This window comes from Sprattus sprattus, assembly GCF_963457725.1.
Source record: "Sprattus sprattus genome assembly, chromosome: 17".
Classification (NCBI taxonomy): Eukaryota; Metazoa; Chordata; class Actinopteri; order Clupeiformes; family Clupeidae; genus Sprattus; species Sprattus sprattus.
The window spans coordinates 16456303-16473446 of record NC_137915.1 but is presented as its reverse complement, the minus strand read 5'-3'; the positions used below and the strand labels follow the sequence as shown (position 1 = coordinate 16473446).

Here is a 17144-nt window from a genome sequence, read left to right as displayed (position 1 = left end):
ATTTTTACACGCCGGTATAACGGCGGCCTTTCAGAATAGCTTTGGAATAACACGGCAGACTCATCGCCCCGGGAATCCGAGCTGACACCAGCGTGGCTGAAATTCCCCCCGCTGCCCCCGCGATCACGGCTGCCCCCGCCGCTCTGTGTCGCGAGACGAGCGGATTAGCCCTGGTGCTTACCACGCCGTTATTTATAGACCTCCGGAGTAGCATAGGTAAACACACCAACCATCCTCGCTGCTCAGACTTACAGCTGGCATTGGCCATTATAACAGGCTTTTCCCTGCTTGTCACATTACCTGCGGTCAGATAACCGTGCCAGAGTGGAAGCCACCCCAGGCTGATGCGTGTGCGAGGAATGTAATCTAATAATAACAGGGGTGGCTGGGCCGCTATGCAGGGCTCCCTAAATATAAGAGCTTTTTTAGGACCTGGTGGTGTAACTCTTGAGCAAGACTCTTTGGCATGTGTACAGTATTGGGTATGTGTTGTGTTTGTGTGTGTCTCAGTGTGTGTGAGTGAGTGTGTGTATGCGTGCCTGTGTCTGTGTATATGTATGTATGCATGTGATTGTGTGCGTGTGTGGGTGACTATAGGTGTGTATCAGTGTGTGTGTGTGTGTTTTTGTGAGTGAGTGAATATTTCTGTGACTGTGTGTTTGTGAGCCTGTGTCTGAGTATATATATGTATGTATGTATGTGATTGTGTGCATGTGTGTGTGAGTGGGTGCATATGTCTATGTGATTGCAAACGTGTATGTGTGTGTGTGTGTGTGTGTGTGTGTGTGTGTGTGTGTGTGTGTGTGTGTGTGTGTGTGCGTGTGTGTGTGTGTGTGTGTGTACCTGGCTGCATCCTGGACACTCGTTGCCATTCTCACACGTTCTCCTGCGAGACTGAATGCCCCCTCCGCACGGCTCCGAACACCGTTCCCATGGTGACCAGGCTGACCAGTATACATGAGGTGGGCAGGGCAAGTGTTCATTACAGTACCTGCAAGAGATAAGGAACATAATGAAGATGTGTGTCTGTCTCTGTATGTGTGTGTCTGAGTGTACGCGCCCGTTTGCCTCTGTATGTATTTGTGTGTGAGTGTATGTGTGTCGGTTAGTCTCTTTGCCTGTTTGTGTTGTTAAGCCCCACAGATCCACCCCAGTCAACTGTCATGTCACTAATTAGGTGCTGAGTCACATTAACATTATGGTTTATTCGCGTATATTATTTCCAAGTTTTTGATTGCTAAAACGCTTTTCTTAACTTACAGGACAAACTTTCGTTACTAGTTCTAAATTAATGGTTGCTATGGCCGAGGCTTAGTCGTTAGTTTCCACAGCCAGCATGTCTGAGCCTCGGCTTTGTAAAGTCACTGCGGTTCTTAGCCCAAATGAAGTGTAAGTGAAAGCTATTTCAGACATAAGGAACATGTTGCTAGTCTACATTTAAATCCCTGTAACTTTGTATCACTAATTTGTAACTATCAAAAAGTGACAGTTCATTTAAACTTCATAACGAATTTCGCAAATTTGGCAGGTTATGGTCAGATCAGGACCAAGTCAGCTATAGCCTCGGTCTAAGGAGTTTCTGGCAGGTCAGCTGTGAGGTGGAACATGCTGCACCAGAGAGCTCTTAGAGGAGAAAGATTCCCTAACCATCTGTACACACACACAGCAAGCTCAGGAGTGAAACCCCTGATTAAGGTAGTTAAGTGGCTCTAATTCCAGTGACTCAGACCCCAGTCAGTCAGTCAGTCAGTCAGTCAGTCAGTCAGTCAGTCAGTAAATGCTCTCTCTCCCAACCTCTCCTCCACCTGCTGTGCCAAACCACACACACTCACACACACACTCACACACACACTTGCACACGCACACGCACACGCAAACACACACGCACACGCACACGCACACGCACACACACACACACACACACACACACACACACACACACACACACACACACACACTCACTGATCCAAGATTGAGCTAATTTAGTGGCCCTGGCTCAGAGACTCAGCCAGCACTCTCTCTGCCTCTGTCTCCTCCACCTGCTGGGCCAGCTCTGAGGTCTGACTGAGTTCACCTGGAGGGGCATGAGGTTCAGTGGCCTGTATGGCTGTGGATGTATGTATGTGTGCTTGTGCGTATGTGTGCGTGTGTCTGTGTGTGTGTGTGTGTGTGTGTGTGTGTGTCTGTGTGTGTGTGTGTGTGTGTGTGTGTGTGTGTGTGTGTGTGTGTGTGTGTCTGTGTATGTGTGTGCCCGCATGTGGTTAGTGTGGGAGGCTGGCTGGGCATAAACAGTCTGCTTTTGCAGCTTTCCTCCAGCTTACGCTAAAAACTCTGTGGTTTTTTCAAGAGAGGCCAGGAAGTCAAGCTATAAATGGAACAGGGAACGTTTTCTAAAGAGTTTATCATATTCCACAAACTATACAGTCCTGACATGCTGTCCAAATACTGGTCCTTCAAAAAGCCTGGCAGCTGGTGACCCCACAAGCAAACTACTGAGGAGCAAGGAAGTTAATGTCTACTAAAAAATAAAAGTCAGCTACTCAGAGTTTTTTCCCCGCAGTGATTTAGTCACAATAGGATATTGAAACATTCACATGTAATCATTAATCAAATGCTTGATCCAACACAACTGACAGACTTACTGATATATATTTGTTATCTGTATGTGTGATCTTTGTATGAGTATTGAACCCAAGACCTCAAGCTGAGATAGAAAAGTGATGAAGACTATTTAGCATGTAAACACTGTGATAACTGTATTTCAAGCCGTATCGATGCCTACAATCTCACGATGAGAGCACCAGCACATCAGTATAATCTCCAACTCTCCTCCAAGGAGTTCACATAATGTGGACAGATCCATGCTTCCTAATTAGGACATTTAAAGGTCGAAGAATGCTCACATACCATGAGAGGTTAATACTGTTTTCTGCAGGAGGGAGAGAAAACAAGCAGACGCACATCTAAGAGAGAGGTAAGACTGTGAAGAGAGAAGGAGACTGTGGGGAGAGGGAAAGAGACTGTGGAGGGAGAGAGAGACTGTGAGGAGAGAGGGAGATTGTGAGGAGTGAGAGGGACTGTGGAGAGAGAGGGAGACTGTGGAGAGAGAGGGAGACTGTGAGGAGAGAGAGACTATGGAGAGAGAGAGAGAGAGACTGTGGACTTAGAAGTGGTGATATCCAACGATAAGGATGTGGAATTCAAAGGACAATGAAAACCCCTCATGCATCTTACGAAGGTCTTCTTATTCATGAGAGTGAGAGAGAGAGCGAGCGCCTGAGAGAGAGTGTGAGAGAGAGAGTGAGAGAGAGAATGAGAGGGAGAGAGAGAGAGAGTGAGTGAGTGAGAGAGAGATTGAGAGATAACTAGTGCATCATCTTTCTCTTTTCCATTCTCTTTCTCCCTCTCTCTTCTGTCTTGCTTTCTCTGTCTCTTGCATGTGCACACACACACACACACACACACACACACACACACACACACACACACACACACACACACACACAAACACACACACGCACACACACCTACCGTATACACAAGGGCCCAAATGTTTTGTTATATCCCGGTCATTTTAATGCAAATCCTATGTTTTATTATATGTTCCAGTCAATGTTTAATTCATGTTTTTCTTGGCCAGTGCAATGCAGAAATCCCTTTTTGTTCATTCCAGCAAAGCTTCCTGAATGGAACTGAAGTAAAAGACAGGGACTGAGCAATTGACACAGAGAGAGAAAATGGGAAAGAAACGGAGGTAAAGAGAGAGAAAGCGAGAGAGAGAGACAGAGAGAAAGGACAATAAATCTTAGAGCGCGTAATAATACCCATCCCTACAGGGAGGCCATTGATCAATGCTACCTGCTGGGCTGTGGATTATAGAAAAACTACAGCAATCCATATGGAGGGAGCATCACTGCCCTGCACAACACACTGCCAATTAGAGGCAGTCGTCCAAATTAAATTTGCCCGAGTCTTTGTGTCTGGCCTGCCACAACAGAGAGGAACAAGAAATGGGCTGTGATCGTCAAAGCCAGTAAAATTAGTGGTGAATGCGGCGACAGAAGAGCCGCCACATTCGGACATGATCCATAACTGGACATCTGTGTGTGTGTGTGTGTGTGTGTGTGTGTGTGTGTGTGTGTGTGTGTGTGTGTGTGTGTGTGTGTGTGTGTGTGTGCATCTGAAAGCGGCTTTTGATTTGGACTTTTTGTCTGGTTTGTAAAGAGCTTTTGAAGCCTGAGGAGAGTGTGTGTGAATGGAGCAGCCAGGGCAGCTGGCCAGTGTGGGCTCAGGGCTTTGGACCCGGACTCTGGAGGACCCTGTGCAAAGCTTGGACTCTGTCCACGCTCGTGGCCCGTTCTCTGTCTTCCTCTCTCTTACACACACATACAGACACCCACAAACACACTCACTCACACACACACAGACCACTAACACACGTGACACACTATTACCACAAGTGCACGCGTTTTACATACAATCTCAAACACACACACACACACACACACACACACACACACACACACACACACACACACACACACACACGCAAATACACACACTCCACTAACATATGCCACACAGCAGCACCACATGTGCACACATCTATCACACTGCATAAGCAAACTCACACTTACACTGACTGGACACCTGACAGAGATTAAAAAGAAGGAGCTGTGGTAGTCGCTCTGCATACTTGAGCCTCTCAGTGGCTTCAGACTAGACCATCTGGATCCATTCAGTCAGAATACAGTGAGAGAGAGAGAAGGAAAAAAAAAAAGAGAGAGAGAGAGAGAGAGAGAGAGAGAGAGAGAGAGAAAACATCCATAAGGCAGAACGCCCAAGAGGAGCGTGTGCCCTGAAGAGAGAGGGACTGTGTGAAGAGAGCGAAGGTTGAGCATGTAGGCTGAATGCCTTCTTAGACAAAGAACCCCATGGTTAGCTAGCCTCATGAGATATGATAGAGGGAGAGAAGGGGAAAGTGAGAGAGAGACAGAGAGAGAGAGACAGAACACATGCAGAAAGAGGGACTTTAAGAGGGAACAGTACAAGTGAGAGAGAAGAAAAGAGAAAAAGAAGAAAAAAACACACGGAGAAAACCCATTGTGAACATTGACAAGAGAGCCCAAAGCTGCTATTCACTTCGGAGCAGGAGAGAGAAAGAAAGCGAGTGACAGAGAGGTAGAGAGAGAGAATGAGAGGAAATAAAGAGAAAGAAAAGAAAGAAAGGGAGAGAGCCCTAACTTCATCAAAATCAGGAGTGGGCTTCCTCCATCTCCCCACCCTGGGCTCTGAGCTACTGCTAGGCGGCAGACAAAGCGCCCTCCACCCATCACCATCCCTGCTCTTATGTCCACCGGAGTTAGCCCACTCTGACAGCCAACTAACTGGACACAGACGCACATACACACACACTGGACACACACTGGACACACACAGACACACACACTGGACACACACGCACACACACACACACACACACACACACACACACACACACACACACACACACACACACACACACAAACACAAACACACACACACAAACACACACACACACACTGGACACACACACTGGACACACACACACACACACACACAAACTGGACACACACACACACACACCAGAGTGGGGGAGAGATAGGAGAGGGGCTCCGTACGGCTTAGTGGCAGCTCAGGCCTGGATGTGACTCACATCTGGCCCGCACCCGGCTCCAATCTGGCATGGTTATTAGCTGGTGACGTTTTAAGAGCGGTGTCTCAGAGCTGCTTCTAATATTAGATATAAGACATAATATTGTGTGCTAGCTATGAGTGAAATAAGACAGGACTAGCCTGTATCAGAGAGCTGTTTCCAGATCATGGCCAGCATCAGTCAGATGTGGAGAGATTATCTGGTGTGCTAGTTGATAAGAATCTACTGAGATATAATATTGTGCTCTAGCTATAAGTGATTTAACAGTGGCCAGTTTAGGACTAGCCTGGGTCACAGGCTGTGTCACAACTGTTTTCAGATCAGGGCCAGCATCAGTCAGGTGCTGAGAGGTATGCTAGTATACTTTCTGCATGGCTACAGGTGGATCATTTCTTCCATTCTTTAGGCAGGTCGGTCAGGTCTTTTGACTACCTGACACTGGGATCAGAGCAATTCAGCCCAACAGGGATTAGCACCTCAACAACCTCACAGCTAGCGGATCAGCCTCTGTTTGTGTGTATGGGAGAGAGTGAATGTGTGTGTGTGTGTGTGTGGGTATGTTAGTATGTTTCCATGACAATGTGAGGAGAGTGTGAGGCCCACTGTAAATGCCGGCCTTCTCCCTTTCTCTTTCCTTTCTTTCGGCACGGCGGGGTTGCCACCGCACATCGGTGGGGCGGCCAGCGCACCAGAATGTGCCTTCTCCATCATTAAGTGTTTGAAGCAGCCTGTGTGTGTGTGTGTGTGTGTGTGTCAGCAACCCCACCAGAATGGGACCTTTTCATCACTAAGACAAAATAACAAGTTGTGCTCCACGGGATGTCTGTGACAACCATAAAAGCATCCGTCCGTTTCCCAGAGGATGGAGTGCAGACACAAACGCTCCCATCCCATCCCATCCCATCCTATTCCATCCTATTCCATCCCATCCCATCCTACTCCATCCTATTCCATCCCATTCTTTTCCGGCAACTGCACCTCTGCGGCAACTGCACCTCTCCTCTCCCTGTGAGTCTTTTCTTCCTGGATGTTTTGTGTCTTGGATGTTTTGTTTCTGCTTGGATGTTTTGCTCTGTGCAGTCTCTTCGCCCCTCACAAATTTAATTTTTCTCCAATGGCACCAGGGTTGCCTAGGAACGCATGTGTTTCAAGATTTTGAGGGGATAATTATAAGGTGATGAGGAGCCTGCACTTCAAGCCAGGCTGAACACCTGTGTGTGTGTGTGTGTATGTGTGTGAGCTCTGATAATTATAAAGCTTTGGCATTGCTTTTCTCCCTTAATTAATGTCAGTAACGCAAACTTGATTGGAGAAATGCAATAGCGTAAGAACTAGAGTGAGAATTTGTGTGGGCAGCGCCTGATGTGACGCTACTGAAACTCTCACGCTTAGTGAGGTGATAGTGTGTGTGTGTGTGTGTGTGTGTGTGTGTGTGTGTGTGTGAGAGATAATGTGTGTGTGTGCGTGCATGTGTCTGTGTGGTTGTGTGTGAGTGTGAAAGAGTGTGTGTGTGTGAGAGAGTGTGCACATTAAATACAAATACAAATGCAAATCCAATTTCCTATTCTGTGAGTTCTGGCCCACGCACTTGACTCTCTGATCCTCGTAGCTAGAAATGGCTTCTGCAGTAAACAGAAACTGCTTTTAGCAGTCTTTCTCAATCACCTGCCTGTGGTATAACTGATGTATGAATGTAAACTGTAGCAATGCCGGACATTGGTTGCTGTTTTGACATTTACATGGATTTGTGTTACTTTTTTAAATATCATCCATTAGCAGAGGCTCGTTATGTTATGAAGTTCGCTATGTACATAGTCTATATACAGGAGACATAAAGGCACAAACAATGGACCTCATTCTCGAATGTGGTTAAGAAAAAGTTAAGAAGAAATTTCTTATAAAATATGTTAGAAGTACTACACGAACACTGCAAATGGCAGTGAATAAATAGATAAGCACTAAACTCAATCCAAGGATATAGCCATAGTGGAATAGAATTGACACATCTACATTCTGCAACAGTACCTCCATCTCTGCACGGGTGAAGTTTGGTCTGCGTGTACTGGCCGGTGAACCACCGGTGTTCGTTTACCGCTTTGACATGATTTTGATCCGTCTAAAGTTGCTTTTCGCGTCTGTGGATTCTGTATGCATACTGCCCTATTGTTGCATGCCCTTATAAGGTATGTATTCAAATTCAGGTTTACCAAAACGCTCAATTTAATAATCAGAGAGAACACTTTGGCGGTATAAGAACACATTTCCAGGCGTTCATGAATCTGTCTGGGATCTTTCTTAGGGTTGGTCTTACGAAGTCCGTCGGAAGATATTTAAAAAGACACTTAGAAAATGTGCAATTATGAGGTCCAACATTTGGAACGTATTTGGTTATTTGATCTAACTTGTATATCCAAATAGAAACATTCAAATGTGTTCTAAATACATAACGAATTAGCATCTTCTTTCTTGCCCACACACTTGACTCTTTGATCTCAGTAGCAAGAAATGCTGTGGGCTATATGTGTGTGAGTGTGTATATGAGTTTAGTATGTGCATATTTGTGTGAATTTCACTTTCTGTTAATTTTTGTGCATCTTCACTGGCGAAAACCTGAGACCGGAAGGTGTGTGTGTGTGTGTGTGTGTGTGTGCATGTATGTGTGCTTGTGTGTGTCTGTGTGCGTGTGTGTGTGTGTGTGTGTGTGTGTGTGTGTGTGTGTGTGTGTGTATAAGTCTGTCTGAGTGAGTGTATAGGTGTGTGTATATATATTGTCTGTATGTGTGTGTCAGTATATTTGATCGAGTGTGTATGTGTATGTGTGTGTGTGTGTGTGTGTGTGTGTGTGTGTGTGTGTGTGTGTGTGTGTGTGTGTGTGTGTGTGTAAGTGTGTGTGTGTATGTATCATGCCTTCACTGTACATGCATGTGTTTATATATTTGTGTGTGTATGCGTTTATGTGTCTCTCTGTCTATCTGTGTTTGTTTGTGTGTGTTTGTTTGTTTGTTTGTGTGTGTCCTGTATCTTTACCTCTCCTCGCGGTTCTGTCCCACACACACCCTGCCGCCGTGGCGCGGCGCGGGGTTGCTGCACGCTCGCTGGCGCACCTGGAAGCCGATGCCACAGCTGGTGCTGCAGGGTGCCCAGGCTGTCCACGGGGTCCAGCCACCGTTTCTATGGAAACAACAAATACCATGCAGCGTGCCGTCAAGGCCCGGGCTATCAGAGGGTCTCTCATCCTCACCCTCACACCTACCAGTTTCAACAGCTACCCTGCTGATGATGACAGTGAGTGCCAGAGAGTGTGTGTTCAGGCCCCATAGGGTTTCAATGGAGGGGGAGTTGTAAAACAGGAATAGTGTTTATGACTGTGTGTGGGAGGTATGTTAACAGTCTGCACACGTGTTTTTGTGTATGTGTGTATTTATACTGTATGTGTGTGTGTATGTAGGGGCATTTACATATAATTTGCATGTGTGTGTGTGTGTGTGTGTTTGTGTGTGTGTGTGTGTGGGGGGGGGGGTGTATTGAGAGAGAGAGAGAGAGAGAGAGAGAGAGAGAGAGAGAGAGAGAGAGAGAGAGAGAGAGAGAGAGAGAGAGATAGAGATACCTGGAGCAGTTGGCGACCTCCACACTGAGGCCCTCACAATCTCGGCCGCCACACTTGGGACTGGGGTTGTCACATGCCCTCGTCCTGCACACACACGCTCCCACACTGCCCCCGTCGCTATGGCTACACGGCTTCCACCCTGCCCATGGGCCAAAGCCTCCGTCCACAGTCACGTTCCTCACCTGAGGACACAGAAGTAGGACGCCTTCATTTATACACTCACACATACCCTCTGATCATGCAGTTATTTGGTTTCCATTTGTAGGACGTGTACCTAGCATGTGCTAAAGTAAGTTACTAATATTAATGGAATAAAAGCCACTGAGGTGCCCTGGTGGTAGTGGTTCAGCAGGTAGAGGAGTTGTTCAGCTATCGGAAGGTTGCTAGTTCGATCCTGACTCCTCCTCACCAAGTGTTGAAGTGTCCTTGAGCAAGACACTGAACACCCAACCACTGCCAATGTGCAGGTTGGCACTTTAGATAGTACCCTCCGCCATCGGTCGAAGTGTGAATGTGCAGTTCATTTACCATTTGCAAAAAAATATTAGACAAGGCGGAGGCAAAGAACTCCATGATGCAAATTTGCATTATAAAGAATTATCAGGACACATTTCAGAGCATTTCTCATAGCGTTACATGTCACCAATCCAAAAAGTAATCCTAACTGTAATCCTAAAAACACACTGTACCAATGTGTAATTCAGTACTGCGAATTAAAATATGATGAGCATGAACCCAATGTAAAGTGTACTGAACATTGAACTAAAAAAGAATAATAAGATGATATATGATGAATGATATAATCCAAACTTAAACAAGGACAGTGAAGACGAAATAATCAAAGAAAAATAGAAATAATGAAACAGATCATAAATATGAAATGATGACAGCATACTTAAATCAATGGAGCATGGATCTCAGCGGAACAAGTTATCTGGCTCGATTTCATCGCAGCACTAACAAATGGAGTTTTTCCATTCAACTTCAGGTTGCCTTCAGGTTGAAATTGTATATTAAATACAAAGGTAATGAGAGAGAAAAAGCGAAGATGCACTTGTGTGAGAAGCATCATCAGTTTCATCTCCGCTGTACATCCACTCAAACAGGTGCTGATGAAAACTGTTGTTTCTGTGGATCGATCATAAAAGAAAACAGTGCCCTACCCCCAAAACAAAGCCTGCATCTAACCGGAACCAAAAACTAGTTTCTAGTCTCGATGTTCGGGTAAATGAACCCTGTCCTCCGAATAATTTGGAGCTGCCTTTGACTGCGAGTCCTGGTGCAGAAGGCTTTCTGTGTGACAGGGTGGAAATGAAGAGAGGTGCATCTAACCTGTGTCAGATCTATTAACATCACTTCCACTGGACTGATGATACGAAACAACACAGTCTTGTGAAAAAGAACTCAGGGTGAAAAAACAAAGAAGTATGTGAAGCCACAGACAGGGATGAAAGAAAAAGATAATTACTTTCAGGAACTCAAAGGAAAATGGTGCATTTGTTTACACATAAAAGGAGAACAATCTGACTTAAAAACAAAAAGAGGGAATTGAAACAAGACCACCTTTTATTTCAGACAACCACAGTGCTTTTGTTTTTCTATTTTTATTTGTTATCAAAACTTAAAAAGAGATGATGGAACAACCTGAGGTGGAGGCCCTTTTACCCGTTTCTTCCTCAAACAAAAACAATCTTTCTCCTGCCGTGTGTTTCTCCTTGGTGTACCCTCACCACCACCACCGCAGTTCCAGATGGCAGAGTTAAACATGCCACTGAAGTTGGTTCTTTGCCAGGCCACCTTCTGCTTTTCATACGCTCGTCTGAAAGGTAAGCATTCATGCACACGCCCGCCAAACTCCACATGGCGTACGTTACGATGCAGCGCTCTTTAAATCACCCTATTGTACCCCCTCCACCTTCGGGATGGAAAAACTGTGCTGTAGGAATAGTTCCTGAACATTTCCATAGTGCTGGGTTTAATAACCTACAAGAGTAAAGGGTTCAGGTCGAAAGTTCAAGCATTGTGAACTGAATCAGTCAGTCGCTTCGACTCAGAGACTGGATTCTGCAACGACTCTGCTCAGGCTCAAGCTTCTTCACAAGGCCTTTCAGATACGTTTGAATGGACAAAGCCTTCGATTGTGTTGGTTAAAGAAGGGAGTCCACTGCTTCAGCCTGCCTCTGTGTCTTTCGTTACTAACGCGTTATTGACCAGGTGGGTGACGTCATGCCTGCTTTAGAGTCGCTGCTCCGGTGGACCTGGTGAAAACTACCACTTAGGGCCTCGGCGAGCTTCAAAGAGACCATGATTAATGGGGGGTTACTGCGAAGTTTGCCAAACGTCCGTCAGCCAGCTAGGGTCACTTACGCCAGCAGGTGTCTGTGCCAAGTAACCTGTTGAATGGAACATGTTGCGAAAGGTGACACACACAACCCCCGCCGACGCCGGCCGCATTAAAAAATTGATGTGTGCGGAGAGAGGAGCAATTATAGTTTCATTTGGCACAACGTGAGTGAAATGGATGCGTGTAGGAGCTCCTGCTGAAATTTAGCTTGGTGAAATTGAGTGAATGCATGAAGCGAACTAATGCCTCGCATTGGGACACATGGATGATCGATCAGGCAGAGATCCAGACTGGTTTGGCACACGGAGGGCAGCTCTGCAGACTGGTGAATAAACTGGCTGGGTTTTTAAAGGCACAACCTGAAAAAGGTGTTAATGCCAGCTCAGATGGTTAGCATGCCTAATGAGACAGAACCAGCTGGTGTTTGGAGTGCAGATGTTCCCGCAGACACAACAGAGTCTTTAAATAGCAGGGATGGTGGTGGTGGTTTTGGAGTATGTTCACTTCTCACACAGGCCACAAGTAAACACTCTCTATTCAAAATATTTGCAAGGGACCTTGGCTTTAAGTCTAACTTTCCGCTACTTACTAGCCTTGTGTTGTTACTAGCCTGTTGTTATATTTGGTCCTTGCTGTCATGGCAGACAGATTTGAGAAGGCATTTCCCATGGGAGTCTTTGAGGTATGAAGGACAGGTAATGTATTGACCAAATGAGGCTTATAGCACAAGGATACATTTGATTTCTGCGCGTCAGGCATTGAGTCGAGGTCCCTTCATTCATCACAACTAGATTGGTGGGCTAGAGTGTATTTGAGATGAGCCTCGAACATTCAAGGCTGGACGAGGGGGGGGGGGGCACCTCCAGGTGCATTCTGGGTACTTACGGGGCACGCAGTGATGCTCTGCTCCCATTGGCTCATGCTGAGACTCTCCTCCAGTGTGGTGCACTTCTTCAGCACAAGGTCCCAGCCGCAGTAGGGGTCTCTCGCACCAATGCAGGCCCTGTGAGCCCCCCATCCAAAAACAGGACAGAACATCAGTACATAGTTCTAGCCTTATTTCATCCCCTCACACATACCATGAGGCACAGCATTGGTACACATTGCATTGTTCTAAGTTAGTATATACAAACTGTACTACACACACAGTATGTCACACACACAAACAAAAACACAGTGTCACTATACAATGTAGGCGCTTCATCATCCTCAAGTAATCCCAATCAGGAAACAGCATCATGGTCAGCATCTCCTCAAGTTAGTCACACTTCTTGCTGAATCACTCTGAATGAATCATATGCCAAAGCATGCCCCTTTCCCAGGTCGCCTTCACAATTCCAAGGGTGCCTGTTCAAAGCTAAGTAACGTGTATCTTAAAGAGTGCTGGGTCTAATTGCAGTTCAATAGTCTCTCGTGAAGAGTGTCGCTGCCTGTCTAACAAATCTCTCCCCCCGTCTATAAGGTCTCTTCTCCCTGGCAGCCTGGTTGTTGACAGGCCCTGTGACTCAGTGCTTATGGGACATTAAACACAATATCAACAAACACATTATCCCGGGTGTGGCCCTTTATGCAGTGCAGAGCAGTTTACTCTGCGCAAAAAAGTAATATATCTCGCTTCCTGCTCATGCAAATAAGCTAATGACGTGTGGCTGAACAGAATGGCCAGGGAGAGAGTGATAGAAAGGGAATGAGGAAGAGAGAGGGAGGGAGGGAGGGAGAAAAAGAGAAAGAAAAGGAGAAGCAGCAGGCAGGGGAGTGAGAGAGTAACAGGAGAGAAGAGAAAGCATTAAAGAGACAGATATTGTCGAACAGACAGATAGTAAGAGGGAGAGTGAGTAGGGAGTTAGAGAGGGCTGGAATCAGAAGGACTAAGAGAGAACGAAACAAGAACCAGAACGGGAAGAGGGAAAGAGAGTGAGAGAGAGGGAAGGAGAGAGAGATTAAGAAAGAAAGATTAACAGTACGAGAGAACGAGAATCAGAAAGATTGATAAAATGATACAAGAGAGGGTGGGAGAGAGAGAGAGATAAAGACTCATGCTGTAGATGGTTTAGTGTCTCCCTGGAGAGCGATCAGAGGTGATCTTCACTGGCTCAATGAAACTCAATGCTCCTGATGCAATGTCTCAGTGATGTCTCCTGCATGTCTCAGGGACTTCTCAGGGACAGTTCTAAAGAGCTCTGATGGCTGCAGTCAGCCACTGATGTAATCTTGTGTAATGAGAGGACGTCAGGCCTGCCTCAGATCTCTCTGGGTGTCTCGTCTGGACTCGAGTGAAAACAAGCGTATGTGTGAGAGTGTGTGTGTGTGTGTGAGAGTGTGTGTGTGTGTGTGTGTGTGTCAATGCGTGAAAGAAATTACTTGCTTTTACACCAATGTTTCTGCAACAATTCAAATTTGTAAAGGATTCATATCCCTGAACTGCGTATGCTACGCCATTGTCAATGTGCGTGTATTTGGTTGAGTCAGTGTGGGTGTATGTTTGCTTGTGTCAACAACTATGTGTGTGAACCTGCAATGAGAAGCTCTTGTTTTCTGAGTAACTCCCTACTTAACTTCAGCAAATGCATTCAGTTTTGTCTGTGGATTCTGACAGACTTATATATTTATTGCCAGCTACATTAGTCTGTCCCCAGGTGACGCATCACTCTGGACGTCCACTGAGACTGATGAACACTCCATCAGACAGAACTATACACTTACACCTCATCTAATTACATGAGGCATGACTAGTTGATTTGACTTGATGGACAGCCTATGTGAAGGAGAGTTAGATATTCAGTAATTGGTTCTGTATCTGTCAGTGTGTGTGTGTGTGTGTTTGTGTGTGTGTGTGTGATTGTGTGTGTGTGTGTGTGTGTGTGTGTGTGTGTGTGTGTGTGTGTGTGTGTGTGTGTATTAGTCTGTCTGAGTGTGTAGGTGTGTGTATATATTTTTTCTGTATGTGTGTGTCAGTATATTTGAGCGAGTGTGTATGCGTTCTACAGGGTGTGCCTGCATGTTTGTGTGAGCATGTATGTGCATATGTGTGCATGCATGGGTGTGTGTGTGTGTATGTGTGCGAGACACACTCACTCTCTGTTCTTGTGAAAAGTGCAGCGCATCAGTGGCACCTTGATGACCTGGTCCCTGAGCCCGACGTAGAGCTCGCTGTGGCTGTGAAGGATGAGCAGGCTGCGGATGGGCTGCCTCCTGCGCTCAGGGAACAGCTCAATCTCGTCCAAAAGGCAGCTGCCCATCGACTGGTTGACTGGGGACAGCACCTTCTTTATGGTGCCGTAATCTAGTTGAGACAATGAGGTTATGTCTTATTATAATGTTCCATTGTGGTATATGTAACAAACTATACATCATATTATATAAGAATTATCATTATTAAGAATGATCGCATTTTCCAATCACCTAACCCTCAACTACTTAATCTAATAAACGTAACTGTAACTCCACATCTTAACCTTATATACATAACTGTAATGCCACATCTAAGCCTAATATACAGTACATAACTGTAAATCCACATCTAAGCCTAATATACATGACTGTAACTCCAATTCTAAGCCTAATCTACATAACTGTAACTCCACATCTACTCCTATTGCTCCATATTAAAAGAGCTTATGTTCATGATGGTCTGCTAAAATAAAGCTGGAGAAGACAGTCAGGGGAAGATATTGAGAGGACAAAAGCCAAGGAGAAAAAAGGGAAATGAGAAGCCCTGAGGAAGATAGAATGCACAGAGAAGGTAGAAAAAGAATGGAGAGGCGAAAGAGCGAAACACTGCAGGACAGAAGAGGAGCCGAAAAAAGGACTGGTTCAGAAAATGTGAGAAAGGGGGAGCTGAGAGGAGGAGGGAGGGAGTAGGGTGGGAGGAATAGGTGCACAGGGGAGGGGGAGAGAATGGGTAAGCTCTGAAGCAGGAGGAGAAAAGGAGTAAAAAAAGGAGAAAAGGAGGTGAATGGGTGGTGAATACAAAAGTAAAGAAGAAAAGATGAGACGAGGAACCGGGCAGGGGAACAATCTCGATGGAAAAGGAGCCTCTGCTCACAGCAGTGTAATTGGGGGCTTTGAGCGCTCTGAATGGCTGTCAAGGAGGGACACCTACATCACAAATGCCCCGTCATCTCCTGCCCGAGGCAAGAGTAATGTTCACTTGCCACCTGGGCCATCAAATATTGAAACGTCCCTGACGTCCATCCAAGGGGAGGGATAGTCTGCGTCTGTCTCGCCAGGAAAGCAGGGATTTCTCACGCCTGCACTGTGGTCAAATTAAATGTGTGAATGGAGGGGTCACGGACCCTGCAATGCCCCTGTGTGTCCAGTGAGTTTAAGTCATTCCTTCCTTTTGCCATTTCAAGCATCTCACTGGAGGAGACGGTAATGCTAAGGCTGCCTGGATGAAACTGGTGCCACTGTGGTCTGAGCTCCGCAAGATGAAGACTACATATGTTTTCACAAAATCATTGTAAGATCACGATTAAGTTTTTATTTAGTATTGCCTGCCAGTTTAAAATGATTAATTAATGTCAATCATCAATTAAAGTGATAATTATTTGCCTCTTTTTCATGATTAATATTTGATCAGATTTTATGTTTCTCAGAACAAAATCAAAGAGAAAAAAAATAATCCCCAATACTTTATAGCGGCGATTAAAGCATAATTTAACTATGTTTCTTTCTTTCTCTCCCTTCATCTCTCTCCTTGGTTGCATGGCACCCTGAGTGAGTTGTACTGTGCAGAAATTCTTAACATACTGGCAAGGCTATCCGACACTGGGGCTTAAGCCTTTGATCGCACTCGAAATATTTCAGCACTAATTGTCTTAGGCCAAATCAGAGAGATAGCCCACTTTGATAGCCTAGCCAATAGTCCTACGTCTCCATTAGAGGAATGGGAAGCATTCACATGTTAAAATCCACTGGCCCAGTCATGAGATTGCATGGTTTTGAACACACAATGGGAAGGGTGTTATTTTAGAGTGACTGACAAGCTAGTTTCGAGCCGGTGATCCAAAACAGGTGCTGGGCAACCTAAAATAACAGCAATGCGAGACACGCACGCAGATCATTAACAAAGCGGCAGCCATTAAACTGCTATTGTCATCTCTGTCCCGACTATGGGTGTATGACACACGGCATGCCTTTGGTGACTGACCCTGTCCCCACTGACAGGTGACCGCTGGTCGTTTAATGTTGTTCACCGTTAGACTGCCCCCTGTAGGCCTACTGTACACACGCCGTCCACATAGTCATCTGGCCAGCACATGGTTGCCGTCCTCAGAGGAGCTCACAAATGTCGGCCGCCGACGAAGGCTGGCTTTGATGTTTCCCACTGCTGTTCTGCATTTCTTATGCCCTCATTCTCTCCTGCCTCTGGGCCAACTGTTGCGTGCTTCAAAAGCCACTGATGCAAATGGACCACCCGTTATTAGGGTCAAGACTGCCTCCCGTGTAACCACCACGTATGTTTGTACGCTTTTACATCTTCAACAACAAACATG

General features: G+C 45.8%; 1 protein-coding gene across 1 annotated transcript in view; it reads right to left on the bottom strand.

The window, feature by feature from the left end:
* The window catches only part of sema5a (sema domain, seven thrombospondin repeats (type 1 and type 1-like), transmembrane domain (TM) and short cytoplasmic domain, (semaphorin) 5A), a 108949-nt gene that overhangs the window by 26383 nt on the left and 65422 nt on the right, over positions 1–17144 (bottom strand). Inside the window, exons 11-15 of the mRNA XM_080855311.1 lie at positions 14722–14929; positions 12532–12649; positions 9303–9484; positions 8723–8866; positions 844–991 (exon numbers count right to left, since the gene is read on the bottom strand). Of these exons, the coding sequence (XP_080711437.1) occupies positions 844–991; positions 8723–8866; positions 9303–9484; positions 12532–12649; positions 14722–14929 (800 nt within the window). The remainder of the gene's footprint in view (positions 1–843; positions 992–8722; positions 8867–9302; positions 9485–12531; positions 12650–14721; positions 14930–17144) is intronic.